The sequence below is a fragment of the Cryptococcus neoformans genome (assembly GCF_000091045.1).
Source record: "Cryptococcus neoformans var. neoformans JEC21 chromosome 8 sequence".
Taxonomy (NCBI): Eukaryota; Fungi; Basidiomycota; class Tremellomycetes; order Tremellales; family Cryptococcaceae; genus Cryptococcus; species Cryptococcus deneoformans.
Window position 1 is genome coordinate 687862 of NC_006693.1, and position 26919 is coordinate 714780.

A 26919-nucleotide genomic window follows, 5' to 3' on the forward strand; every position below is an offset into this window, starting at 1 on the left:
GTTGTTTTCGAAAGTCAACCGTCACTGTCCGCGATGGAGCGCCCGCCGCCAGCGACTGTCCCGATCCCCCAGCCGGTCCCCAAGGTGGCGTATGAGCCCCCGGTGTTCCAGACGTTCCAGGAGCGGCGGCGGGCGCGCGACGTCGCCCTCCGCGCAAAGGCCAGCCACCCCAGCCTCCGCGACGCCCCCCGCCCTCCCCCGCACCCCGCAGCACTCGCCATGATGGCCAGTCCGAACGCCATACCGGGCCCTCCGCCCGTCCCCCCGCTGCGGTCCAGAAGTCCTCTTCCCCCCTCCCCCTCCCCTTCTCTGGCCCGCTCCTACACCCACGGCGGACAACCCGCTCGCCCTTTACCACCACCAGGAGCCCCTAGTCCCCTCTCGATCAACACAAATCCATTTCCTGCTCCGCCGCCACCAGCGCAGTATTCGCCATTCACGCCCTCACAATCTTCTCAGCCATCAGCACCCGTTTCAGCTGCCGTCGAAAGTGACCTGGACAGGTCGGATACACTCTCGTCCGTCAAGTCACTCGATCGGACAAGCTTCAGCTCGCCATCGTCTAGAAGACCTTTGCCGAAACCCCCGGGGGGTGTAAACCCATCAAGAAGCTTGGACCGAGGTGTAGCTCCCTCCTTAGCTGTAGGGGAAGGCATCGTCCGGCGAGGTGCTGGGAGGAAGCAGCCGTCAATTGTGAATGAAGAGTGTGAAGAGACGCTGATTGGTCTACCCAAAAGTGGCAATTCATCTGCCGGCTCACATTCACCGCAAGCTGTGCCTCACCCCTATTTGCCCCAGCAACCGCCAGCCATTATCATACCCGATGTTACTACGCAAAAAACCATAGACACATATACCCCAGCGAAATGTCCTCAGCTCCCTGTTATAAACATTGGCGATTCCGACAGCTCTTCCGCGGTATCCCCTGACGATGAAGGAAACAATATGGTGTCTGAAGCGACTCCAAAGTCGAAAAAAGTCTCTGCTCTTCCTGTCTCTCCGGGCATACAATTCACTGGTGCGCCCGTAATTGCTGTCTCGTCTTTTGACACTGCCGACGATATGCTGCAGGGTGACGAGATTAGCTTTTCAGTGCCGATGATCAATATCGAAGGCGACTTCTCTGCTTCTACTAAAACTCTTCCGCGTATTGCTTCCGATTCAAGTCGTCCCCCAAATCCACCTCGCCATCAGGCACACATTCATCCGAATAGCGCCATTCTATGTGCTGGTTGCCAAACTCCGATTATTGGACGCATTGTCAATGCAATGAACCAAAGATGGCATCCCCATTGTTTCATGTGTGCAGAGTGTGGGGAACTACTGGAGCATGTGAGCAGTTATGAGTTTGAGGGGAAGGCTTATTGCCACTTGGACTATCACGATGTAAGTCGCCTGCTTGACTTTTTTTTTTTTCTTATCTCCAGTCACAACAGACTGTAGCTTATCTTTGGAGAAATAGAAATTTGCCCATCACTGCCATCATTGCAAGACTCCAATCGTCGAATCTCGCTTCATTACCCTGGACGATGAAATCTTGGGACAGCGGTATTACCACGAGTTGCACTTTTTCTGCTCCGAATGCGGCGATCCTTTCTTGGACCCATCCAAATCGTCGGCTCCGGGAACAGAAAAGGGCAAACAAGGTGGCTCTGATGGCCAGGAAGAAGATGGAGAGACAAACGAATTTGTGATTCATAAAGGTCACCCATACTGCGAACGATGTCATTTGAGGCTGCATAAGCCTAAATGCAAAGCTTGTACTCTACCGATACCAGACATTGCAATAAACGCGATGGGTGCGAAATGGCACAAGGAATGTTTCGTATGCTCGGTGCGTGTCCATTGTGTCTTTTTTCTCTCTTCTTTCCCCAATCTGTGGATTCCTTTTTTTTTCCAACGCTAAATTCAACGCTCTTCACAGCGTTGTCATAATGATTTTGCCAACAATCTCTTTTTCCCTAAAGATGGGACGGCCATCTGTACAATCTGTTACGAGCAAGTTATGAGTTAAGGGGATGTTGTTCCGATGCTGCAATTTCCCACTGTAGCAGAGAGCTATTTTGTGTATAGCTTGTAGCGAAAAAAAAGTTATGATACAGAAGACAACTGTTCGCTGCATTCGGCATGTATGTACTATAGAAACAACAAAAAGGGCGCCGGGCCAAGTGCACTGAAATATATAACTCGTCTAAACTTGTCTAAAAATATAAATCCGAGCAAATTAATTTATAAATCTGGTAAAGTCATTAAATTCCTGAAATTTCTCATTTCACATGAACTCTTATTTTAGATCATGATATATAGGGTTCTTCTCGGTACCAGACCGAAGGAGATACTAGATCCAAGTCTCCTCCATCGATATGTCCAGATGGACACGCGGGTTTGGATATGTTACCGGACCAGAGAGCATTGCAACCTGGTAGGTATTCAAGTAAGGAATGTTCCCCAACTTCCTCGTTCACTATTGGCGTCTGCAGACGACAGCTGTGTGTGATATCCATATTGATAGACTTGTTCAAAGGCGGGCAGTTGGGCGGATCGTCAGAGACTGCGATCGATCAGCGGATGAGCGGGAATCATTTTTCCAGTCAAACGTGCCAACTTACTTGGATCTTCGCTGGTGGCGTTCATATATCGACAGTCGTTCAATACGGCTTCAAGTGTTTCCGCTGCATATGATAAGAATCAAGAAGAATATGCTAGATCAAGACACTCACGCTTCCAGCCATTCATAAAATCGGCATGAATACCGTACTGTGTATGGGATTAGTTCCATAATGCCAGAGGCTACAGGATAACAGGACGTACACCAGAGGTATCACCATTGCTGAGTACCCATGTGATTTGATCATTCCCATTATAAGGGAAGTCATAGACTGCGAATACTGTCTCAAACTGCAAGGTGATGAACTTTTTCGGAAAGTCTAACTACATGTTAGCTCAGTCACGTTTTAAAGTAGCATGACTGCTCACCGTCTGGGCAATAGTAGCCATTGGTGTTGTCAATAGGGTAGGCTAGAGTTGAGTCAATCAATCTGAGTCTACTGAAAATGTCTGTCGTTGACAAGACGCACCGACATGTGTGGAATAATCACCGTCCTCGGCATAAACCCCATCCCAGCAACTGGGACTAAAACAGCACACCATCAGCGGATTTACAGCACTATACAATGAAAATACTTACAATTGAATAGCCTGAACCAAGCCGTCGGAGCACGGGCTTTTAGGGAAACCATAAGTACGGAGATCATTGCCACCTCCACGGTAACACTGAAACCATTTGGAAATATGCGTTCTGGTTATTCATTAGCTGACTATCGCAAGTTTGCCGCAAACAAATTAACTCACGGATCTGAATAATTGATTGCTCGACGGTATGGGTTACCGGCAATAATATTGTAGTTGTCTGGAAATGGATAGATGGGTACACCAGTAGGTGCCTTCTGAAAGTAATACAGTGAAGTTCTATCCAACCGTACAGACGCCAGCGAGCCATTGGGGTAACGGTAATACAGGCCAGCCACCCAATATGCCGACAGATCATCTTGAACGACAGTGGTTGTGCAGTTTGCAAGTCGTTGCATCTCAGTCGCCGAAGTGAGGTTTTGTGTAAAATAGGACGATCCATGGACGCGGTGGACATGAGCACCAATGCTGCCAGGGAAAACAACGGGGTCAAGCCTCGTGACTACAATGGATCGATTGGTAGTCATGACAAAGTGATCGGTAGAGTTTTTCCCGAAAACGGCAATGTCTCCAGGTTGCCCAATGTCAACGCCACCCTCGGCAATTGATAATGGATGTCCACCGTGGTAAGACTTGCCAGGAGATGAATTTGTGTCAGACGATGAGTTTGTGTCAGAAGATGAGTTTGTGTCGGAAGACGAGTTGTTCTTAGGTATAACAGATGCGCAAACAGCAACAACAATGACAATAGCGAGAATGATGAGAGCAATAAGACCCCAGAACCAAATCCGACCTCTTCTTGTTGAGGGATAGCAGCCTCTTCTTTTCCCAGGAGGTGGCTGAGACGAGTTCTTCTCATCGATTAAGCGAGGAGGTGGTGGCTGAGGCGGCAAAGTAGATTGGGCAGCGGTGTTATAGGCCGTCGTGAAGGTTGCGGGAGGGGCAGCAATACCGGCAGCAGGTCGAGATGGTACAGGAGGAGGAGACATAGAATGGCGCTGGAGTGGTTGTCCATGCAGGTCGTCATTGCGCAAAGCAGGAACTGGCTTTCTATGGGCACCTGGAGGCGGGCGAGGGGGAAGAGGTGGAGGGGCGGAAGACCACTGCAAATTATTTGCCGAGTCGACGGGTTGTGACGATGCGCCAAGCGATGTTTCTGGAAAGGGAGAGGGTGACTGTGAAGGCATCCTCGTTGATGGCCCTGGCAGTTGATAGTGATCTCAAAATCGAAGGAATGTCTTTTCGGGTATGTGGTGGTGTATAGAAAGGACAGTATACGAACGTACACGAACCAGAGGGACGGAGCTGTGATTGATGGAAGGGAAGGAGAAAGGAGAGAGGGATAGCTTGGTGGGTAGACAAGGAAAATAAAACCTTTTTGGCTTTGATCCTTATCCCGGCCAAGACATGCACGCTTGATGTGATTTCATTTTTCCCTCTATCGCCTCGGCAGCGAGCGGCGACGCGTTTCGGCCTCCGCTTCTTGTTCCTCAGCCTTCTGGGTGCCTTAAATCGATTAGGATCACTTGATTTTTTCCTTCGTTCAGTCACCTCTTTTATTTATGCTCCTCTTCCAATGAGAAGGTTCTTACTGATCATTCATCGAATGTCATGATTGGCGTGACTATCTATAAACAGTTGCATGCCACTTTCCCGGTTGATCAGCGTCTAAGGGCTTGCCATTTGAAAGGAAATTATAATGTGCCTGCCGATCACTGATACATCGCCACGCACACAGCTAGCCACACATGACACCGCATCAATAGCCTGCTCGCGCTTGATGTACGCCACCTTGTTCCTTCTTGTCCCTTGCCGCCCACCATCACTTGTCCCGCTACCCCCCATCATTCCCATCCTCATTAATCCCATCCCCATCCTTCATTATCCATCATTCGTTGCACATCACACATCGATTCCAAATGTTTTTAGTAGTGTGAACAGTTTGTGCGGCCATGCACGCCCGTGATGGACGAGATCTATGTTTTGGTGTCCTGCGTCCTATGTGCTACGTATTCTGCCTTCTTTTTGCCTTTGGAAGTGATCGAACTGAACATCACATGTATCCACCGGCCAGAGAGGAAGAAGCAACCTCTCAATAAATGTGTAAAGGACCGTGATTTAAACAGGAAAACACTGCAGAAGATAACCGACATAAAATACTACAGGTCGATGGTTGGTTGATTCCGTAAACATGGAGCCAAAGACAGTCAATGTGTTCAGAAAAGGTGGAAAGGCATTACTTCTGCTAATCACTCGTCAATGCTGCTTTGTTGGTACAAATATTTTTGCCTTTCTCGAAGTTATCTGGTCACAGTAAGCCGATTCAGTTCTCTTGTATCTTTAATAATACTCATCCAAAAAGATTGCACTCAAAAGTTGACAAGTAAAAAAGTTGGGCTCTTGCTCGCCTTTTCAACTGCTTCTCAAGGGATTCAAGATAGAAATGCGATCAAACCAACCGGAAGAACCCTAAGGATCCAGAAAACACATGTTGGGAGAAGGAGGTACACAAACAAGTCATTGATCTTTTCTCTTTGATCAAAAGACGTCGATCTCCATCACTTATTACATCGAGGAGCGGAACTGGAGGGCAATTACAATTATTTGAGAAAAAATGAGAGACCACAATAAGTTCTCACATACGTCAGCTTGTAATATTGGGACAAACACACCCTGACAGGAGAAATTGAAGGACGACAAGCAATCAAGATCAAAAAGCCATAGTAATGAGGGATAATGTGGCTAAAGGGCCTCTGGTGGACACGGAGGAGGCTACTCTTATAAAACCGGGAAAACATATTGACTTTCCTATTTTATTCCTTGCAGGTTCCCATTATTTAGGTCGCTTGATCACCACCAGTAGCTCCGCTGTCAACAACTTGTTAAATACAACTTTTCACCATGTCGTTCTCCTATTATCCCATCCTCGGACTCGTTGCTTTGGCGCCAATATTCGTCCTATCGCTTCCTTTCGGTCTCGATTCCTATTTTCATTCACCCAATCTGTTTGCAAGCTCGTTGAACATTGCCCGCACACTCCCTCAAAGCTGCTCTGTAAGCAATATACCTGTGCCTCTGGGTGATCAGACGACCCTCTCCGTCTCGGATGACGAAGTGAGCTCTATGATTGCTGTCGGTCGTGGAATACAGAATTATACTTGTACTTCTGGGGCGTATGTCTCTACCGGTGCACTAGCAAAGTAGGTTGTTTCGGATATAATAGAAATATACGCGGTCCTCATTCATATGTTCTCAGCCTTTTCGACGTGACTTGCCTTTATGCATTAACTGCTGGCAATTTCGACCCTTCCTTTGTCAACTCAATGTTACCCAAGATGACATTTGTTGCTCTCGACTACCCCAACACAGATGATCTCCATGTAGCCATCCACCATCTTTTTGTGTAAGTTCATGGCCGTGCTTCTTCTTGGGAATGTCAAGATGATGAATTTTACTTCTTAAAGTGATACGCCCGGTTCCACTTCTGTAGGAAGCATTTCTCCTGAATTCTTAACCGAAACGGATAGAGTTTTGGCAAGCAAAGCGGCAACTCTTGATGACCCATACAACCCTGCTATCAACGTCCCTTGGCTCAAACTCGCTTCTGTTGAAGGTCAGGGAACGTATGCTAAGAGCATCTTTCGAATCAACACTTTTCAAGGACAACCCCCATCTTCGGCAAGTATTTAATTCAGAGTGCTGTTATATCAAATTAACCCCTGTTTGACTTAGTGCACGACTGAAAATGAGAAAATAAGCGTCCAGTATGCTTCCATGTACTGGTTCACCAAGTGATGAAGGAGCTACGGATTTGATAACGTTGAATCCTCTGAAATGTACTAGACTGTGTACCTTCCCGCGAAATTTGAGACGCATAAGATACACTAAGAGTACCAAGGACACCGTCATATGTTATGGCGCTCCAGAGTCCAATAGGTCCCATCCTTCACTTAGTATATCATCTCCGGCTTCAGTATCCCCTTTCAAGTCCCATTGGAGTTCCTCCGCTCTGAGTATGGTTGACACGAGCTTTGAAACATCCAAGCCGAAACCCATATGCTTCAGGGTACGAGCTCCACCTGGGTCATGGGATCTATGTCCCAACGTGGGCGATTGTGTGATGGCATGGATAAGCCGGAGAATAGATGCTGGTGAAATCAGAGCAGTCTCCGTCACAGAAGATTCAGCAGAAACAGACTGGCCCTGTGTAACTTTGGACTCTTCATCGAACAGGACGCCAGCATTATCATCGCCATCTACCTCACCTCGAATCCCTATACCGGGAACATCCTGAGACCATGCAAGGTAGGCAATAGAGAACGAAAGAAGAGCGAAAGAGACAAGGAATTGCTTGTGCTTGCTTGTCGATTTTGCTATGATTGAGCATATGGAAGGCTGTGCCAATAGATTGCTGATCGGAGGTGTACTTTGAGGCTTAATTTTGCTTGATACCGAGGCTGTGCTCGACATCCAAAGGACGTGTTTCTCTCTCCATTTTGTCGTAGAAACGAAAGGAAGATTGGCTTTCATGAGTGGCCGCCCCACGTGAGGGTGATAGAATGGCGGCGGAGGCATCGGGACAAAAGGTAAAGAAATGGATAAGTAAGTTGTAATGAGAGATACAAGATGTATCACATGAGAAAGAGCAGCGTTGATACTGGAGGATGGGTGTACTGATCTTCATTCAGTGAAGGACTAAAGCATTATTACCCACCTCGAAAAGTTTCCGGGTCTGGAAGTGGGATGCCTGCGATCTCCCAATCTCCCGAAGGTCGTTGTCTAACTCCGAAGACATTCACAGCTTCTCTCACTAAAACGCGTCTAGCGTGGATGATTCGAGAGGTGATGACTTGTTGTTGAGAGTGTACTTGCTTGATCGAGTCCCGTAGGCTCGAGACGGGCGATGGCCTTGACTTCAACATCGATAGTGATTCCCGACGATCCCGAATGTTATTCTCAGCAATCCGCTTTCGGCCTCGAGGAGATCAACGTCAAGATGTTGTTAAAACGCAGATAAGGAGCTCACATGCAGAGATAGCGGCCTGACGTTGGGAAATTGTCATTTTTATCTGGTGACATCTTGCCTCACTGGATGCAACATCAGACCTGAGCTCCCTCCAAGCATTAAGCCCACGGTCAGCTTTGTCCTTCGTCTCATTTTCGGTCCCGGTCAGAAGCTTTTGCGAGTGCTGTCTGATGGTCGATAATCGAGCTTGCAGATTTTGCAACAGCTCTTTATGTAGAGTGATACTAAACATATTAGTGCTGCCCGTTGAAGGATATTCACGCACCCTTCTCGCAGACAGGCTGGGCAATATAAGGCTTTCTGATTGACCTGACAACAATTGCAGTTGATTGGGGAGGTGTCCTGCATTTTGGAGAGCCGGATAAGTAGTTTAGGATAGTTATACCATGATGGAAGTGCGTTTCGATAGTATAAGTGACTATAGCGAAACAAGTCGTATCCCAGATTGTTCGTGGTTCCCGCCTGCCTTATATTATCTTTATACTCACTTGACTAACACTCATTCGTTGTTCAGCTTCCGAAGCTGTGGCGGCCTTGAAGGGGACGTCACTTTACGTAATAATAACGGTTGCATGAGACGAAATCAAAACCCGCACGCATATTTAAATTATTTATACGAATAACAAATTACGTTAGCTACTTTGTTTATCTTACTCTTCTTCTTTGCTTTTGCCAAGTCTGATCATCTCTACGTGCTTCTCGCACCCCCTTTATTCCCCTTTCAGACAGCAGCTTTCACCTTACATCGCCCTCCCTACTTAAACGGAGTTCATCCAAACAGCTTATCATTTGACTTTCAGCAGCAATGCTTGGTGGCGGCAGTTTCGATCCGGGCTATGTCATGCGACACCCCGTCTTTCTTGTTACGTTCATCATCGCTGTTCCCTCATGGATTATCGCTTTTGCTGGTCAATGTGCTGCAGAAGCTAAGTATTGTAAGTCCTTATTTATTCTGCTGTCTGTATCTGACTGTTAGCTCAAGCAACGAGTAATGGTCGTGCTCCTGTCGCTGGCACTCTGTGGTTCAACATTTGGCTTCAGCTGTGAGTGGATACACCCATGTGCCTATAATCCACTGATTACTTACTGATATATGGATTTGATCCCAATTAAGCCTGGTTATTATACAGCTATTGTACGTCAGGATATAGTAAGCAGGATGCTTACTGTCAGTCTGGCCATCTCATCGGATGATCTTGCTTTGCATCGCTTCCAGCTCTCGATTTTCTTGGCGATTGCAACCACATTAGCTGTAGGCGGTGTACAATTCATATTCGAGACACCAGGTGCATACATAGCCACCGGCGTCGGATGGCTGCTTTTGACAATGGTCAATGTGAGTGTCAGACAGTGGGATCACCGACTGCCACTAATTTTTGTAAGCTCGTCTGGATTGTTTATTTGACATCTGAAGAAGATACATTCCTCTACAACATCCTCAATTCTGGAGGTAACGGTGGACTTTCTAATCACAATAGGCGGATTGGCACTACCGTTCAGCGACGAGACTCGACTCCTGGATACGGCGGAGGGGAAATGGGTCTCGGGAATAGCATAGGTGCAATGCCGCGGGGTATATCGTCTAACACAGTCAACAGCGGTGGGTATGGAGGTGGCTATGCTCCTGCTGCCATGGATGGGACTCCTCAGAAAATGACCTCTGTGCGAGAGGAATACAATCATACCGGTGTCCAGAGCCCTGGAATCGATGAATCCGTTCCCCGCCTACAGCGCGCTAAGTGAGTTACTTTATCATCGATGCGGCTAACGAGAAAAGGGCACTGTATGCCTATTCTGCTTCGCCCGATGATCCCAATGAGGTCTCATTCATGAAGGGCGAAATACTTGAAGTAGTGGACGCCACTGGCAAATGGTTCCAAGTTCGAACACCCGCTGGTATTACAGGAGTATGTCTTCAAGCCGAAATTTGAGAACAGTTCAGAGCTGATATTGGCATCAGATTGCCCCCTCCAATTACCTTGTCTTACTTTGAGACTAAAATGATGACTTGAACGAAGATGTATACGGCACCTAACGCATGTTAATATCCAGCTTTCTACTTAATATCAACACAGTGCATAATGATTGGAGTTACATGATGATGCAATGCATTGAATATATGTGCCATGACCTCTGCCCGCCAATCGTGCAGCGCACCTAGTGGCACATAAATTATATGATCTTCCTCTGCTGATTCTGATTCCCTTGTAAATTCCGGCTGGCCGAGAATGATATCATGATGGGCCGCACCGCTTACATGAAACAATGCAGGCCTGATCCGTCACTACTGGTTCTTGACATGTAAACGAAGCATCTGTTGCAAATGGAAAAAGGCTTGCCTCACAAGGAATATCATGACATACATCGTTCACAGCACGAGTCTAGCAGTATGACCGTTTTCCCCGTTTTCTTTAATCCATTTTGAAATGTTTTCGATCTCCCGACTCAGTTCTGGGTGAATAGGGGCATTTTGGTCCCCAAATACTCCCTGGGCTAACCTTTCCACCAAAAACGGTACCACAATATTGCACCACATATCTGCCGCAGCGATACACGTGCGTTTCGCCGTTTTCTTTTTGGTCGCCCTTGCTTCTGGAGTCATTTGAACCTCAGAATTACGGCGCAAAAGATCAACGCGAGGTGCGGACGGGGTTCGCGTATGAGAAGACCGTTCTCTGTTACCTCCTTGCAAGCGATCAACTGACTCTTCTGAGCGTAAGAAGAAATACTGGAGTAATGTCACAGAATCGGACGCTAATGATGTCGAGTGAAAGGTGTATATTTGTGACCGAAGACTCAGCGGCGCAAGGAGCCGAAGGCTGTTTAGAGCATTGAGATGAGCGTTCACGAGAGCGGCGAGTGGAGGAAAACTTCTGACAGCGTCAATGGAGGCGGGAAGGTTGGGGGGAGATGTTTCGGCCGTCAATACACGAGAAAGGTGGTCCGCCGTGATCAGAATTTGGGAAGGCGGTCGAAGAAGCTTGGACGACTCCTCTAGAAGTTCTTGGAGCTCCTTGGAGGCGGTGGAAATCTCGTGGGAGAAGGCGGAGAAAGAGGTGGCGGCAAACGGCTCAGCGATTAAAGGCGCAAAATCCAATCCAACGCGGGTGAACGACATAGCACAGTAACCTAGCTGTATCAGGATCGATGACATAGATGCAGCATCTGTGGATAGCTGAGGGACATAGGTCTGGACCAGGTTAACAAGCTCAGAGACGGCTTGACTGGCAAAGGAAGCAATATGGGTGGCGGTGCTTGGAGAATCGAGGAATATTGTCGTAAACTGAGCTATTAGATCGTACACGTGCTCACGAAATAAGTCGACATATCGTCGTAGATATCGAACAGGATCGGCCTTGTCCCGTTCTATGTATGCCAGCTGGGCCCTGAAGTTGCGGTATCGGCTAGAGATGAAAACCAGGGCAAGCTCATTCTCATCAAGAGCGTGGAGGCGTCGTAGGAAAGTCACAGTTTTTATTAAAGGGGGCAACTTGATAGGTTCTCTCAGGAGCGAAAGCAACTGGGTCAACATGAGCTGTAGAACTCCCTCGACTTCCCTAACAACATCCTGCACTAGAACGACATCCTTATATCTCTGGCTGATAGTTCTTGAATGGTCCAGAAGTTCCATCGCCTCCTGATAATATCCATTTCGCACACAGGTCTCCATAAGCTGGGGAATCTCGAGGAGATCCAATAGCTTGTCTTGGTGTTCTTGAACCAGAGACGCTTTATTGCGAATGCGCTGTATTTTACTCGTGCTCGAAGAGAATGTCTGACACTCATCCTCTAGGGCCGGCACGGAACCTATAAGTTTCTCCAATGAGTCCGAGAAATCATCAAATGCTGACTTTACGGCGGACGAGCATTTGTGGACAGATATGAATGTCGGATACTCTCGAAAGCAAAGGTTGGTGAGATCGGACTCGACTGTAGAAGTTTCGATTGAAATGAGAGAAGGTTGGCGTAACAGTTCGGGCAAGGGTAAAGATTGGAGATGATCGAGATAGGATGAAGCTGAGGATGATGATACGTCGACAGACGTCAACGGCTGAAGAAGAGCGGTAAGGCTTTGGTGGTCACCTATTACATAACCATAAGCTGACAGTGGCTTTATGCAGCATCCCGCACTGACCATCTAAAAGAGGGCCATTCCATGCTTGGGCGCTATCGGTAGAAACAGATGGCTGGGACATGGTTGGTTATGATTGTGGACTGTAACGCTTTGATTTGGCAGTTGAAAAATCTCCCGTTTATGGAGGAAGCTCGTCGATTGGGGGAGGTATATAAAAGCCTTTTGAGTTCTTTTAGGCGCATAAATTGAACTTATTAGTAGTACTGCTACGTAGATCTGATTAGGTGATATCGCCACAAGGTGTTGGTTGGCGGACAACAGCAGTAGTAGGATCTACAGTATATTTATGGATGTATGTACAGGAGTGGAGACCGCCGTCCAGGGCGATGAATTCATCAGCCTGATTTTCAGCAGCTTCTTCCTATGACAGGCGGAGTATTTGATCCTGTCCGCGCTTGATTTAGGTCGGCACATCATCGGCCGGTTTTTTGGGCATACACGTGGATGTCACATGGCGATTTGCGCGAAGACCGAGTCGGACGTCGACTGGTTGACTTTTTTCCTCTGCCAATCAACGCAATCTTATTATCACTCCGCTCTTTACATCCAAAATGCTTTCAAGACGCATCGCTACTGCAAGCCCAGCCGCTCATACTAGAGCATTCCATGCGTCGGCTGCCAAGGCCTCGAAAGAGGTCATAATGAATCGTTACTCTAGGACTATTACTCAACCTAAGGCTCAAGGCGCTTCTCAGGTGCGTTTCTTGTCAGAAGCGCTGTGACTGACTGACACAACTAGGCCATGCTTTACGCCACGGAAGGCATTGTGAATGACGAAGACTTCAATAAGGCCATGGTTGGCGTTGCCAGTGTTTGGTACGAAGGCAACCCGTAAGTTACTTCTATTGGACTAGGTTGACCTTCTAGATGCAATCGACACATTTTGGGCCTTGGCCAGAGGGTGAAGAAGTCTCTTATGAATGCTGGCATCGTTGGCTACCAATTTGGTACTGTCGGTGTCTCTGACGGTATTAGCATGGGTACCTCTGGAAGTGAGTACCATCTTGAAATCTCTGGGGCTGACAACCAGTGTCTTACTCCCTGCAATCTCGTGACCTCATTGCCGACTCTGTTGAGACGGCTGCTGGTGGTCATTGGCTGGATGGGATGGTCGTTTTACCTGGTTGCGATAAAAACATGCCTGGTGCTTTGATTGCTCTCGGTCGACTTAATCGACCCAGTATGATGGTTTATGGCGGTACTATCCGTCCTGGCTCTTGTGGCGGAGAGGTGCTCGACATTGTGTCAGCTTTCCAGAGTTATGGACGATACCTCCAAGAAGGCCAAACACCTGAGGCTGAAAAGACCCGCTACAATACCATTCGAAACGCATGTCCTGGTCCTGGAGCCTGTGGAGGCGTGAGTCTTGCGGGATTTAGACGATTTTGCTGCTGACTATTTCAAGATGTACACTGCTAACACAATTGCGTCCGCCTCCGAAGCCTTGGGTATGACTCTTCCTGGGTCGTCGTCTTTCCCTGCGGAATATCCTGAAAAGCATGCGGAATGTGACGCTGTTGGCGAGACTATGCGCAAGGTTTTGGAAGATAACCTTCTCCCCAGACAAATCATGACCAGGCAGGCTTTCGAAAATGCAATGGTGAGTTATATAAGAAAAATGTTTGCTCATATCTAGGCTCTTACAATGGCGCTCGGTGGATCTACCAACGTTGTTCTCCATTTGATCGCCATCGCTCGGTCGGTTGGTATCAACCTTACCATTGACGATTTCCAAACGGTCTCCGATCGAGTACCTTTGCTGGCCGATCTCAAACCCAGTGGTAAATACGTTATGGAAGACATCAACACCATCGGTGGCACGCCTTCCGTCATTCACTATCTGATCAAAAACGGAATTATGACCGGTGACGAGATGACCATCACCGGTAAGACTCTTGGAGAGAATTGTGATCGCTGGGTGGAGGAGCACGGTAGCAAGTGGGAAGGACAGAAGATTTTGCGACCTATTAACGATCCTCTTAAGTCCACTGGACACATCCGGTGAGTCACACTGATTGCAAAGTACGTCGAAGACGGGTTCTAATGCCGTTGTAGAATTCTGCGCGGTAATCTTGCCCCTGGAGGTGCTGTCTCTAAGATCACAGGCAAAGAAGGCTTGCGCTTTACCGGTAAATGCCGGGCTTTCGATGATGAGGAGGGCTTCGTGAAGGCCGTCGAAAGCGGTTCTATCAAAAAGGGAGAGAAAACTGTTGTTGTCTTGAGGTACCTTGGCCCCAAGGGCGGACCTGGTGAGTCTAGCCTTTGAATAATCTTGCGCTAATTGGTAGGTATGCCTGAAATGCTCAAACCTACCAGTTTGATCATGGGCGCTGGTCTAGGATATGATGTCGCTTGTCTGACAGATGGACGATTTAGCGGAGGGTAAGTCACTGAATTAAGAAAAACGCTGAAGTTCGTAGTTCTCATGGCTTCGTTGTTGGCCATGTCGTTCCGGAGGCCCAGGTTGGAGGACCCATTGCTTTGGTTCAAGACGGCGATGTTATTCATATTGATGCCGTTGCGAACACTTTGTCTGTGGACGTATCCGACGAAGAGATGGCCCGCAGAAAGGAGAACTGGGTTGCCCCTCCTCTCAAGGTCACTCACGGAACATTGCTCAAATACGCCCGAGCTGTTACCGATGCTTCTCATGGATGTGGTGCGCAAATGATAATTTGTGTCAATGTAGAGCGGATGAGCTAACTTCATGTTTAGTCACGGATGCTTAAATGTCATTATATAAATGCCCTTCCCAAGCACTATAGCGCGCTTCTTGGTAAATTATCTGCGTCTGATATGCATTTTGATGATCTTACCAGTCTCTTAATCTAGATGGAGTCGCTCTTGTCTTAATAGAACGGTCCACATAGTGTATCTTTGTCCAGTCTTGGAGAATACAGGTGATTTGAATGAAATAATAGTGGTGTAGCATGTATGGGTGATTTTAACGTAGAATTCGGCGTTTAAATATTCCGTTATAGGGAATAAACGCATTCGTCAATCCTCCTTGATTAGCAATCAGCATAATGCAAGGTAATGGTAAACCGTTGCCCCGACGACGCAAGCCCTGAAGACCGACTTCTGACTTCTTGGTATTGATACCACGGAATACAGAGCCTTCCTAGGTTCTTAGGCTCGTTTGGCTGTTCGTGGTCGATCTAGTTAGAAGTTACACTGACAGTAGGTCGTTAAATTTAAAAGTAGTGTAGTGAGATATCGGCCAATCTCTCGCTGTCGAAAGGCTTGCGACGAGCCTTCAGTACGTAGTACGTAACTCCAGTAAGCGTTCGTTACTCGCTGGAGTCGCTGCTGGCCATGCCAGTGATTGGCATATGCGTCATCATCGTGGACGAAGAGCTCGTCACGTGACTCGTACCTTTATCCATTATTGAATCGACTCCTTGTCGGCATCCGACTCTTCGAGTCTGCGAGAGTATCCGTGACTCCGTTCTGTCATTTTCGTCTTCTTCATCGCATCCCCCAACTCCACTTTCTCGGTCAACAACAACAGAAAAAAATATAACAATCGAGTTTCATCGAAAACAGAGTCAGAAATCTTTGTCACAATGCCTATGCTGTAAGTAACCCACTGTTTTTCCATTTGAGTTACTTGTCATTTTCCTAAGCAAATTAACAATCATTGGCAGCTCCGACCCCTCCAAGCGCTACCTCCCCTTCCAACCTGTCCCATTTCCCAATCGCACTTGGCCTGACAAGACTCATAAGAAAGCCCCTATTTGGCTTAGTACTGATCTCCGAGACGGGAATCAAAGTCTCGCCAATCGTATGTGGTGTTGTTTGCCATTCGGACAAAAGTGCTAAAAGTCAACAGCTATGACCAACCAACAGAAGCTGCGCTTTTTCCGACATCTTGTGCAGCTGGGTTTCAAGGAAATCGAAGTAGCTTATCCCGCGGCATCTGAAACCGACTATAACTTCGTCCGGGAATTGATCGATCGCAAGGAAGTCCCAGATGATGTCTGGATTCAAGTGAGTCAATGTAGTCCGCCGACCGAGATCAATCATTGCTAACAGTCTGTCACAGGTACTCACCCCTGCACGAGCAGATCTTATCAAGCGGACATTCGAAGCCGTCGCGGGTCTTAAACACGTTATCGTCCATATGTACAATGCTACATCTTGTTTGTTCCGAGAAGTGGTCTTCAACAACGATCGAGATGAAACAATCAAGTAGGTACTCTCTGATTTAGTAATCACTAACCTTGTCTAGGCTTGCTATGGATCATACTATTCTCATTCGCCAGCTCGCGGAAAAATACGCGGAGTCGCATGGTACTAGTTTCCGCTATGAATACTCTCCTGAAACTTTCTCTCAAACGGAGACGCCGTACGCTGTCGAGGTATGTGAGGCAGTGAAAAAAGCTTGGCTTGGTGGACATGGAAGTGTTTGGGCGGACGGTCGCAAGGAAGAGCGAATTATCTTCAACCTCCCAGCCACAGTTGAAGTAGCGACTCCCAATTGCTTCGCTGATCAAGTGAGTAGACATCATAGATGAAAACACTAAAAATAGAGTTGACACCATTTTAGGTTGAAATTTTCTGTAATTCCATCTCAGAGAGAGAGAAGTGCATCATCAGTCTGCACACTCACAATGATAGAGGTATGTGGAGCAATACCGGTATTATATGCCTGGCTTACCTGGTCTCTCAGGCTGTGCAGTAGCTGCTGCTGAACTAGGTGTTCTCGCTGGCGCTGATCGTATCGAAGGGACTGTGCTTGGTAATGGTGAACGCACCGGAAATGTGGACCTTGTTACCCTTGCTCTCAATTGCTATTCTCAAGGCATCAGTCCCAATCTTGACTTCTCAGACATGTTTTCTGTCATTGACACTGTGACAGAGTGTACTGGTCTGCCTGTGCACCCTCGCCATCCTTATGCTGGTGAACTTGTGTTCACTGCCTTCTCTGGTAGCCATCAGGATGCCATCAAAAAAGGCTTCGAGGCCCAGGCTAAAAGGGATCATGCTGGTGACCAGGTGTGGAGCATGCCTTATCTTCCTATTGATCCTGCAGATGTTGGTTGTACATATGAGGCTGTGATCCGTGTCAACTCTCAGTCTGGCAAGGGGGGGTGAGTAGTGACCCCCATCAATATATTTTTGCTTACTGATCCCAAAACACAGCATTGCCTACATTGTGAAGTCTGCACTCTCCCTTGACCTTCCTCGAAGGATGCAAATTGCCTTCTACAAGGTTGTTCAAGAGTGTTCTGAGGCAACTGGAAGGGAGATGACCTCCAAAGACATTACCACTGCTTTCCGTCAGACTTATCACCTTGGTGGTTCTATCTATGATGGGCGGCTTGTCCTCAAGTCTTTTGTCACAGTTGATCTTTTCTCTTCACAAACACCATCAGTTGCTGGGACCCCTGACCTCTCCCCAATTCGATCTCGATCCCAAACACGCATGCCTCCCCTCAGTCTTTCAAGTAGTGTGGCAGAACCTAGCCCAGACCGAAGCCTTGATAGGAATTTGCCTTCAATGTCCAAACGTCTTACTGCCAAGGTTTTAGTTGATGGGAAATTGCATGAGATTGTTGGTGAAGGTAATGGGCCACTCTCATCATTCCTTAATGCTCTTGAGAGTGACCTTGGCATTGTGCTGTCTGTCCGAGAATATACTGAGCATGCTGTGGGTGCTGGATCTGATGTGAAGGCTGCAACATATGTTGAGCTTATTCCTGCAAATGTGGATGCAAAGGACAAGACTCAGGGGGGATTCTGGGGTGTTGGTGTTGATGCTGATATCACAGCAAGTGGCCTCAAAGCGGTAGTCAGTGCAGCCAATGGTTTTTTGGGTCAAGGTCCCATCCCATCTCAAAACAGTATCTAGAAATAATTGTAGCAATCAGTTTTAATGCATACATATTGTCATTGAGCCTGCATGAAGTAGAAGAGATCATAGGAAGTCATAATGCGCTTCAGATAAGAAAGTCCAGCTGGACCTCCGAAAATAGAACTGGACCTCCGATAGAAGAACTGGACTCTTAGCTGGACCTCGAGAGATATAAATAGATTTCTGTAGAAGTATATAAAGGGGAGTTCTATCCTTGATCTTGATCTTCTTCCCCTCGAAGATCAATATTTCGTAAGTTACTTTGTGAAAGGTCCTCGAGCTCCCATTGCTCGTCGCTCTCGCCTTACCTGGAACCACCTTCGACTTAAACTTACCTCACTAGTATATAAACTTGCCTGATCTTCCCAAGCACATATACTTTCACCTATACCATATGCCAACAGACAAGTGTCAAGAGGTATATCTTACATATCTCATCGCTTAGTTAAACTACAGCTTTCCATCTTGTCTCCAAGGCCGGACCTTGTTGGGGATGAGTCATAACAGTAAATATTGATCTTCTACACTTGTGGTTGGTTGTTATAGACTTCAAGTACCTTTACCTTCGACACATACGTATAATACCCTTATACAACTTCACCAACAACAACCTCAGCCACCTATAACCTCATATAACTTCATATACCATATCCTATGTCAGGTCCATCCACTCATAGCGGTCAAGCTGTGGAAAAGGTCGAAAAAGGCAAGGAAATAGAACATACTCTCGATGATGACAACAATCCCATGGGTTCATTCAACACCAATCCTCAATCCGATCCATTTACCACCGACAACACATCAAGCGACACCCAAACCCAACTCGAGATGATGCGCAACCATATTGCAAGACTTGAGCAACAGAAGGAAGAGTTGGTGCATAAGTTGGAAGAGAGCAAAATTGAACAACAGATGTTTGATAATAGTGAAGATAATGAGGGTGAAAATGAACAAGAATTGGATGAAGAAGACGAAGAACCTAGATCAAGCCGCAATTTGTCAGCGCAGACACCACACCCAGAAGTTAAAAGGGAATACAGCCGACAATGCACCTCAGTACCCTCCAGTCGACCTCAAAAACCGAAGGTATCCCAACCCAAGTACTACCATGGGCAGTATGCCAAGCTCTCAACCTTTATCACTCAAGTGACAATGGTGATTACCCTCCAACCTTCTCGTTTCCCTACCAAGACCTCCAAAGTCCTATACGCTGGATCTTTCCTCCGAGACACCCCATTCTTATGGTTCCAACCCTTCGTAACCATTGATCCCCAGCCCAAGTTTATGCTGGACTTCAAGAAATTTTGTGCTGAATTAAGGAAGAGCTTCAGGGATCCAGACAAGGAACAGACAGCAGAATGACAACTAAACATGCACACTGTTCATCAGCAAGGTTCTGTATCCTCATACCTCACAACCTTTATGTGTTATGCCACCTTGGTTCAGTGGAATGACGAAGCGAAGAAGGCTTGTTTCGACAAGGGCTTGAAGGATGACATCAAAGATAAACTCATCAGACTACCCAAAGCCAAGTCCTTCAAAAACCTCCAAGACATGGCAATCTGCATTGACAGTCATCGGTATGAATGGGTATTAGCAAAGCGAGACCAGCAACCAAAGGCGCCTTTCAACGCTATCCGAAGTGACTACACCCACACCTCTTACAATAAACCCACCCCAACAACTTCAGGCATTTCTCTGCAGCAAATGGCACACCGATAAGGTCTACCACTACCAACACCATCTTCAATAAAGAGGTGACACCAGTGGTCAACCTAAGGGCTGCATTTGTCCCAAGCTCAGCTAGGATAATAACCAGACATGGACGTCTGACTCCAGAAGAATACCAGAGGCGAAAGGATCATAACCTCTGCCTCTATTGTGCTGACAAAAACCATCAAGTCGCCAAGTGCCCAGTGGTCCCCTCGCAACAATCCAATACTACTCTCCCTTCAAAAAACTAGATATGCTCTTGTCTGCCAATGTCGAAGAAGGTAGCTGGGAAGAAGAGCGAACTGCCAAACCAGCCAACACAGACTCCTGCAAATTTTTTCAAACTCTCAGATATAATAATAGAAACAACAAAAGCCAACTCACAATCGATTTCCTCATTCTTCGCAACAATGTTTATCCAGCTTTAATCGATTCCAGTGCCTCCACCAACTTCATCGACAGAAGATTCATCCAGACCTTTAACTTCAAAATGACAAAATTAGAAGAGGCAACCCATTATACCTGTTCAATGCTGCTGGCCAGTGAACTATGATCGAAGAAGAAGTCAACATCATGATTAATTTCCAGAAACCATTTGGACATACCTGACTTCGACTCCTCATAACTGACATCGGCTCCTACCCTATTCTTTTAGGTATAACCTGGTTACAAGAGCACAATCCATCCATCAGCTGGGAAACACTTTCCATACACCCACCTGTATTACAGTTGATGAGTGCCAACAAACTTAGCCATGGTCATTACCAATGACAAACCTCCAGAAGAAAACACCGATGCCAAAATAGTACCTAAAGAATACCATCAATATCTAGATTTATTCGACAAGAAAAGCGCCGATACACTCCCAGAACATAGGTCCTTTGACCATCATATCCCTCTCAAAGAAGGAAAGAACCCACCTTTTGGTCCCATATACAATCTCTCCAAAAAAGAACTTGAAGCTCTCCATGAATACCTTGATGAGAATCTTAAAAAAGGTTTTATCCAACCGTCCGAATCACCAGCTGGGGTGCCCATACTCTTTGTCAAGAAGAAAGACAGGTCGCTTAGGATGTGTATCGATTACTGGGAATCAACAAGGTCACCATCAAGAATCGCTACCCTCTACCATTGATTGCCGAGCTCCTAGATCGACTCAAATCAGCCAAAGTATTCACTAAAATCGACCTACAGGGAGTCTACAATTTACTTCGCATTAAGGCAGGCAAAGGATGGAAAACAGCTTTCTGTACTTGCTATGGGCATTCCGAATATTTGGTAATGCCGTTTGGCCTCACCAATGCCCCTGCATCTTTCCAACATCTCATGAACCACAACTTCCATGACATGCTAGACATATTTGTCATTATCTACCTCGATGACATCCTCATCTACAGCCCAGACTTGGAGACTCACCAGTCACATGTCATACAAGACCTAGATCACCTCTGCCAAACCCATTTATATGCCAAAGCTTCAAAGTGCGAGTTCCATCAAACCTCAGTCGAGTTCCTAGGTTTCATTGTCAGTGATCAAGGTCTATCAATGGATACCAAGAAAGTGAAGTTTATCATGGAATGGCTGACACCTCGCAACCTCTGTGATACTCAATCCTTCCTTGGGTTCTGTAACTTCTACTGAAAGTTCATCAAGAACTACTCTAGTATTGCCAAACCTCTTATCGACTTGACAAAGAAGGACTTACACTTTGTATGGGAAGAACCTCATGAACATCTTTCGAAGCACTCAAAAGGAGCTTCACCTCTGTTAATCTCCTATGTCATTACGACCCAACCAAGCAACTCATCCTCAAAACCAACGCCTCTGACTATGCCATCACAGGTATCTTATCACATGAAATCGACAAGAAACTCGAACCAGTTGCTTTCTTCTCTTTCTCACAAAATGTTGCCTGCTGAGTTAAACTATCCTATTCATGACAAAGAAATGTTAGCAATTGTTTCAGCATTCAAAGAATGGTGACATTACTTTGAAGGTGTCAAAGAAACCATTCATGTCTACACTGACACTATGAGGCATGGAACAGTTTGATTTAATTCACCACACTGTAATATCCTGTAAGATTAAATCAAATCGATAATACCACCCCAAAGATTAAATCAAATCGATAAATCTGACCCAACAAATAGAAATAATACGGCGAATGTATTGAATCAAATCGAAGGATCCAGAAACAAACTGCTGATACTGAATTAAAACAATACTGTGAATGTATTGTAACAAACCTTTTGGCAACCTGAAAAACAATTTGTTTCAAGCTCTGCACCGATTTATTTCAAGCCTAGTTTCGAGTTGAAATCATCTTGAATATGATTTGTTACAATTGGTCGCCACAGCTAGCTTGATTCAGTTTGTTTTGACTTGATCTGAATGCATCATGCACTACTATATACTACTACTACTGCTTTACATATGGCAACATAACTAATATGACACCAACGGCCAGATGTTATGTTCAGCACATACCACCAGCTGTTGAAGACCTCAGGCACCCTCTCTGTTATGACTTGTCCCCAATAAGGTCTGGCCTTGGAGATGAGATGGAAAACCGTAGTTTAACTAAGCAATGAGATACACTATGGGACCCGGCTTGTTTCAAGCCAAATTCACACCAGCTTGTTTTAAGTGAAAAGTGATCCAATCAACTCGATTTACTGGCTCGATTTGACCCTATATGGTGCTTATAATGAGCCTCAAGGTGGCTTAATTTCCGGCTCATTTCAAGAACAATTACAAGCTCGTTTCGAGCTTCTTGCTGTGGTTATTTTGAGCAGCTAGTACGGCTTATTTTGAGCTCTTATTGGGATTTAAATCCAGTAGCTAATGGGTTTGTTTCGCTTGCCTCTATCTGCACCAATTGGTCACCAGAATATATGCATAGATAAATGCGAAATTTACACAATGCAGTCAAGCTGGACCCTATAATTGGTATGGGATAAAGACTAAGAAGGGGTACTAAATAGGAGCCTTTATGACGAAACACCCACTAGCCCGTTTCAAATATAGAAGTTAAGACCTGACTTGCTTAGCTAAGATCAGTCTTAGTTTTCAACTTTTAAGGTTTGTATGGGGAATTAGCTAATATTAGGGGTAGACAAAATGCATGCTATTTCAATGATAATTCTGAATTGATGAACGAGCTGCCAATTCCCTCAGGGAAAATGACATTCCTGAACCCTTTGTGGTGTAAAAACCCTGGAATTGAATTGGCAGAAGTCCGAGTCGGATTTACCATGAAAGGAAATTCCTGTTGAAATAACTTGAAAAAAGCCGTTCGAATTAAACGGCCTCTGGAGGTCGTTTAATTCATTTGACAATTCAAACTCTCTCTTCGTGCTTCAGAATGCATGATTTCAAGATGCGTAACGTGTTTTTTTCTCTTAGAAATCTTACACATTCCACCATTGACTTATTTTTATCTCAGACTCTGTTCATCTCAACAATCACCAATCATGCCCCCTAAAAGGCAGAACGAGAACGAGAATCAAGCGTCTGAGGCGACTCAGAAGAAGCAGCGAAACTCCAACAAGCAATGGGCGACAGATACCAACAGCAATGGTGTCTCGGCAGAGGAGCATGTTGCTGTATGGTTGTCAACCATTCCTGAGAATGGAAGGCTCCCCAACTTTCATAACTGGAAACTGGTCATGAGAAGAAGGATTTTTGGTCAAGAAAGTGTCTACAGTACCTTACTGACAATGGCTGCGACAGTTGACGCCAGTTTCAAAGTGTTGCTCTCAAAGTAAATCTGTCTTTTTCGTTTTTGGTATGCTCATGAGCGCTGATATGATGAAAGATCAATCAAATTGTCGAGAGCTTCACTAAGGCATCCCAGATAGGGACCGGGACTGGTGCTGGGGCGATGGAGATCGACGACGAGAGTCTCCTTGGTGTGTAAAAGTACTTTGGCAGGCAGCATGGGCACGTCATGGCTAACTGAACATTAATAGCTCAACGAAAGAAGGTTTGCCCCTTCTACGAGATCCTTTTACCTGTCCTTGGCAACAGGGCCTCCGTCACTGCCCACCACGCCTCTTCGACCCTCCATGCCTCTCTCAATCGTCCCGACAGAGATCTCACTGCTCTCGATGGTTTGATAGAGCGCCAAAGGGGCGAAATGGCTGCTGATGACTCAGAAGATGAGTTGTCAGGAGAGGATGGTGGTCTCTTTGGGGATGGTGCAGGTGAGGTTAGTGAGACCGAGTCAGAGGCAGATGCTCCAATCATTGCAGCTATCCGCAGGGAGAGCCGCTCTTCATCTCAACCTGCACGGTCCTCATCTGTGCTGGGCTCAGTGTCTACACCAATCCGAGCCCAAACCCAGAGCCAGACAGCATCCATAAGGTCTTCCAAGGCAAAGGCTGTCTCGGCAGATGACAAGATGGATGAGCTGGTCATGAGGCAGGAGGGCAACGACGATCAGCGGCATCAGGAGCTATTGGCCATTCAAGAACAGAAAATCTCCGTGCAGGAGAAACATCATGCAGACATGGTGAATATCGCGCAGGAGAATATGACGATAGCATGGGAGAATGCAGCAACAGAAAAGATGAAGATGTTGGTGGAGAGTTGGAACAGGAAGATGGAGATGCTGATGAGGTCTGGGAAAAGTTGGGAGGAGGTGAAAGTTATGGTGGGGCCTGAGCCTGGAGCTCCCTCTCTATAATTATGATATGCATTCTCAGTCGTCTCTTCCTCTCCCCTGCAGATATGATCATAGAAGATCCCTGCGCTCTATTTCCTGCATTCGCTCCATCACCCTCTTTCACGTGAGATTTGAAGCATCTCTTGCATCACGTGCCTCATCCTCCTCTTCTTCCCTGTGCCGCTCTAACACCCTCTCCATCCTTTCTTGCATCCTTTCGATGTCGATGTAATCATCAGGTTCATCAGCGTCACCATCCAGCTGATTGTACCAATCACCTGTGTCAATGAGCAGATTGTGCAATACCACACAGGCCTGGATCCAGCATGTCGCAACACCTTCATCTCTGACATTGCAAATCTTCACGCGAAGGCTCCTAAGACTCTGCCAGCGGTTTTTGAGGATTCCGTAGGCATGCTCAATCTTGACTCGGGCACTCGAACACTTCTTATTGAACTTGGCCTGTTGTATATATGAGCATGTAGGTCTATACATGAGATATGCGGACAAATAAACTTACTTCTGGCCGATCAAGGTCGTTCTGACCTCTCCGACGCTTGAAAAGCGGTACACACCAATCCCCAGCAGGAAATGCCGAATCTGCCAAAAGATATTCACCTTGACTGATCATTTCTGAATGAACAGCTCGGCCTTGCAACATGGCTTCTCTGTTACTCTGAGCGTCGGCATTAGCCTCTTCAAAGAGAGAACAGTTCTTGAAGATACGAGCATCATGAGCAGAAGCAGGATAACCATACTGGAAGTACCGAATCCTCTTCAAATGGTCGCAAATTCCTAGGATATTGAAGCCGTAGCGCCCTTTGTATGAAAAGAAATCGACAGCATCATGGCGAGCAGGCTTGTAAGCGAAGGGAACATGGAAGCCGTCGATAATCCCCACACATCCATCAGGAATGTCCTCCTCCTCTTCAAAGTGCCTGTCTATAGCCTTCCTCTCATTTTCATCTGGCCAGTATACGTTGTTTCGCTCCAATGACAGGATGGCCTTGATTACCCGAGTCGTCCATATGGCCGACGTGCCCTCTGATGGATAACAATCAATCTCGAAGAAACGGTTTAATGTTTCTGGATGCAGTGTGGCGTGGGCACTCACCTGACACCCCAAACTGCTCTCCTATCTCAAAAGTGCTCGCAGCACATCCGCAATGTCCCAGTCGATAGAGTGCAACTGTAAGCTGTAAAAGGGGGTTCGCCTGTTTTCTTGGACCATGAGAGACGAAAACTGGATGGTCCTTGATAAGGCAGAGAAGCTTTCGAAATTCCGTATGGTTGACATGCAGTTTGCGGCGGAAATCCTCATCTGGTATCTCATGAATGCTTGTAATTCTGGCAACAGCATCCCTACTACGAAGCTGACCATACTTCTTCGGACGATTGAGGTAACGAGATGTCCTGAGAGCATGATACGGAATGGACAAACTGGTCTTGAGCTGCTTATGATTGAGGATAGTCGCCATTCGATAGAGCTCTCTGGCTCGTGCTGTCGCTTTATACTTAGCTGATCGTCTTGGCATATTCACTACGTTGTTCTTAGGGTGGTAAACTGCTCTTGGAGCGCTGGATGTTGAAGAGGATAGGATTCAGAATGCAACAGACACGATTATCATGTTGCAAAGACAGACGTGTCTCTGTCGAGGTCACTTGCGTCGTGAAGCAAATTCACTGATTCCTATGGGCCTGTTCTAGACTCTCTGTCATCATTTCCTAAGCCTCCACCCTGAAATCAGGTCTCCCTTTGCTTCCCTAACAGAAATAAAAAAATAACAATGAGCTGCATTTTGCCTACCCCTATTAGTACGTTTCAAATATGGATTTTCTAGTTTTCTGTTGCTAATTCTAGTTGAAAATCAGACGTCGCCAACACTTCTAATTTTCACTTAAAACAGGAATTATATTTGAATGCATGATTTTGGGTGGCAGTTGCTAATTTTCGAGCTGCTAATTCCTCTGATTTGCAGTCGTCGCCGTTATCATTCATCATCATAATAATTAAGATAATTAAGAATCTTGCACACCTTCATCACGTCGCGTCGCAACTAAGTCACGATAGTTCATCTTTCCTTGCTCACGTATTACCATCCAATGGTATCTTCAGTACCTCCAGCAGTCGCCATTCCCTGCAAATGCCCAGCGATACATCCCAACTCAAATTTGAAGCGTCAGATCTTATTCAGCTGCTTCTGGCCTGGTCCTCGCCTGGTACGATGGGTCATGTTGCCTCCTTCGCTTCCTGGATGTCGATTTCTTATTTTTCATGGCTAATTCTAATTCTAATTTTTTTTCCAATTTTGATTCCGTTTCCTAGTTTTGGC

The 26919-nt window shown here is 46.3% G+C and overlaps 9 protein-coding genes and 1 pseudogene across 9 annotated transcripts; 6 read left to right on the forward strand and 4 right to left on the reverse strand.

Moving 5' to 3' along the window:
• Nucleotides 1-204: 204 nt before the first annotated feature.
• CNH01575 (hypothetical protein) lies at nt 205-2145 on the forward strand. Its single transcript, XM_024658693.1, has 3 exons — nt 205-1386; nt 1463-1834; nt 1925-2145. Exons 1-3 carry the CDS (start codon nt 220-222, stop codon nt 2012-2014), a joined length of 1629 nt encoding a protein of 542 aa, XP_024514608.1. The 5' UTR covers nt 205-219; the 3' UTR covers nt 2015-2145.
• Nucleotides 2121-4557, reverse strand: CNH01570 (conserved hypothetical protein). The gene is made up of 8 exons (XM_572338.1): nt 3352-4557; nt 3188-3298; nt 3078-3133; nt 2977-3018; nt 2812-2927; nt 2721-2757; nt 2610-2672; nt 2121-2551 (listed from the first exon to the last, which is right to left on the reverse strand). Exons 1-8 carry the CDS (start codon nt 4374-4376, stop codon nt 2295-2297), a joined length of 1707 nt encoding a protein of 568 aa, XP_572338.1. The 5' UTR covers nt 4377-4557; the 3' UTR covers nt 2121-2294.
• Nucleotides 4558-5066: 509 nt separating this feature from the next.
• Nucleotides 5067-7059, forward strand: CNH01560 (expressed protein). The gene is made up of 5 exons (XM_024657661.1): nt 5067-5502; nt 5552-6389; nt 6446-6592; nt 6654-6867; nt 6922-7059. Exons 2-5 carry the CDS (start codon nt 6091-6093, stop codon nt 6982-6984), a joined length of 723 nt encoding a protein of 240 aa, XP_024513338.1. The 5' UTR covers nt 5067-5502; nt 5552-6090; the 3' UTR covers nt 6985-7059.
• CNH01550 (expressed protein) lies at nt 6372-8686 on the reverse strand. Its single transcript, XM_572555.2, has 4 exons — nt 8481-8686; nt 8216-8439; nt 7904-8164; nt 6372-7862 (listed from the first exon to the last, which is right to left on the reverse strand). The coding sequence occupies exons 1-4, from the start codon at nt 8561-8563 to the stop codon at nt 7102-7104; spliced, it is 1329 nt and encodes a 442-aa protein (XP_572555.1). The 5' UTR covers nt 8564-8686; the 3' UTR covers nt 6372-7101.
• A 178-nt stretch (nt 8687-8864) lies between these two features.
• CNH01545 (hypothetical protein) lies at nt 8865-10342 on the forward strand. Its single transcript, XM_024658694.1, has 7 exons — nt 8865-9150; nt 9198-9258; nt 9330-9350; nt 9389-9551; nt 9599-9954; nt 9993-10122; nt 10176-10342. Exons 1-7 carry the CDS (start codon nt 9021-9023, stop codon nt 10206-10208), a joined length of 894 nt encoding a protein of 297 aa, XP_024514609.1. The 5' UTR covers nt 8865-9020; the 3' UTR covers nt 10209-10342.
• CNH01540 (intra-Golgi transport-related protein, putative) lies at nt 10290-12620 on the reverse strand. The gene is made up of 2 exons (XM_572336.2): nt 12351-12620; nt 10290-12298 (listed from the first exon to the last, which is right to left on the reverse strand). The coding sequence occupies exons 1-2, from the start codon at nt 12409-12411 to the stop codon at nt 10584-10586; spliced, it is 1776 nt and encodes a 591-aa protein (XP_572336.1). The 5' UTR covers nt 12412-12620; the 3' UTR covers nt 10290-10583.
• Nucleotides 12621-12831: 211 nt separating this feature from the next.
• CNH01530 (dihydroxy-acid dehydratase, putative) lies at nt 12832-15219 on the forward strand. Its single transcript, XM_572335.2, has 10 exons — nt 12832-13045; nt 13090-13181; nt 13218-13342; nt 13381-13709; nt 13756-13950; nt 13987-14351; nt 14406-14599; nt 14639-14732; nt 14771-15009; nt 15066-15219. The coding sequence occupies exons 1-10, from the start codon at nt 12902-12904 to the stop codon at nt 15077-15079; spliced, it is 1791 nt and encodes a 596-aa protein (XP_572335.1). The 5' UTR covers nt 12832-12901; the 3' UTR covers nt 15080-15219.
• A 561-nt stretch (nt 15220-15780) lies between these two features.
• On the forward strand, nt 15781-18249 carry CNH01520 (2-isopropylmalate synthase, putative). Its single transcript, XM_572334.1, has 8 exons — nt 15781-15927; nt 15998-16134; nt 16183-16340; nt 16396-16541; nt 16582-16846; nt 16900-16972; nt 17023-17443; nt 17496-18249. Exons 1-8 carry the CDS (start codon nt 15917-15919, stop codon nt 18202-18204), a joined length of 1920 nt encoding a protein of 639 aa, XP_572334.1. The 5' UTR covers nt 15781-15916; the 3' UTR covers nt 18205-18249.
• Nucleotides 18250-20564: 2315 nt separating this feature from the next.
• Nucleotides 20565-21956, forward strand: CNH01510 (annotated as a pseudogene).
• Nucleotides 21957-24706: 2750 nt separating this feature from the next.
• CNH01500 (hypothetical protein) lies at nt 24707-26121 on the reverse strand (the record flags this gene model as incomplete). The annotated part of the gene is made up of 3 exons (XM_572554.1): nt 24707-25048; nt 25107-25630; nt 25701-26121. The coding sequence occupies 3 exons, from the start codon at nt 26119-26121 to the stop codon at nt 24707-24709; spliced, it is 1287 nt and encodes a 428-aa protein (XP_572554.1).
• Between the last annotated feature and the right edge of the window lie 798 nt (nt 26122-26919).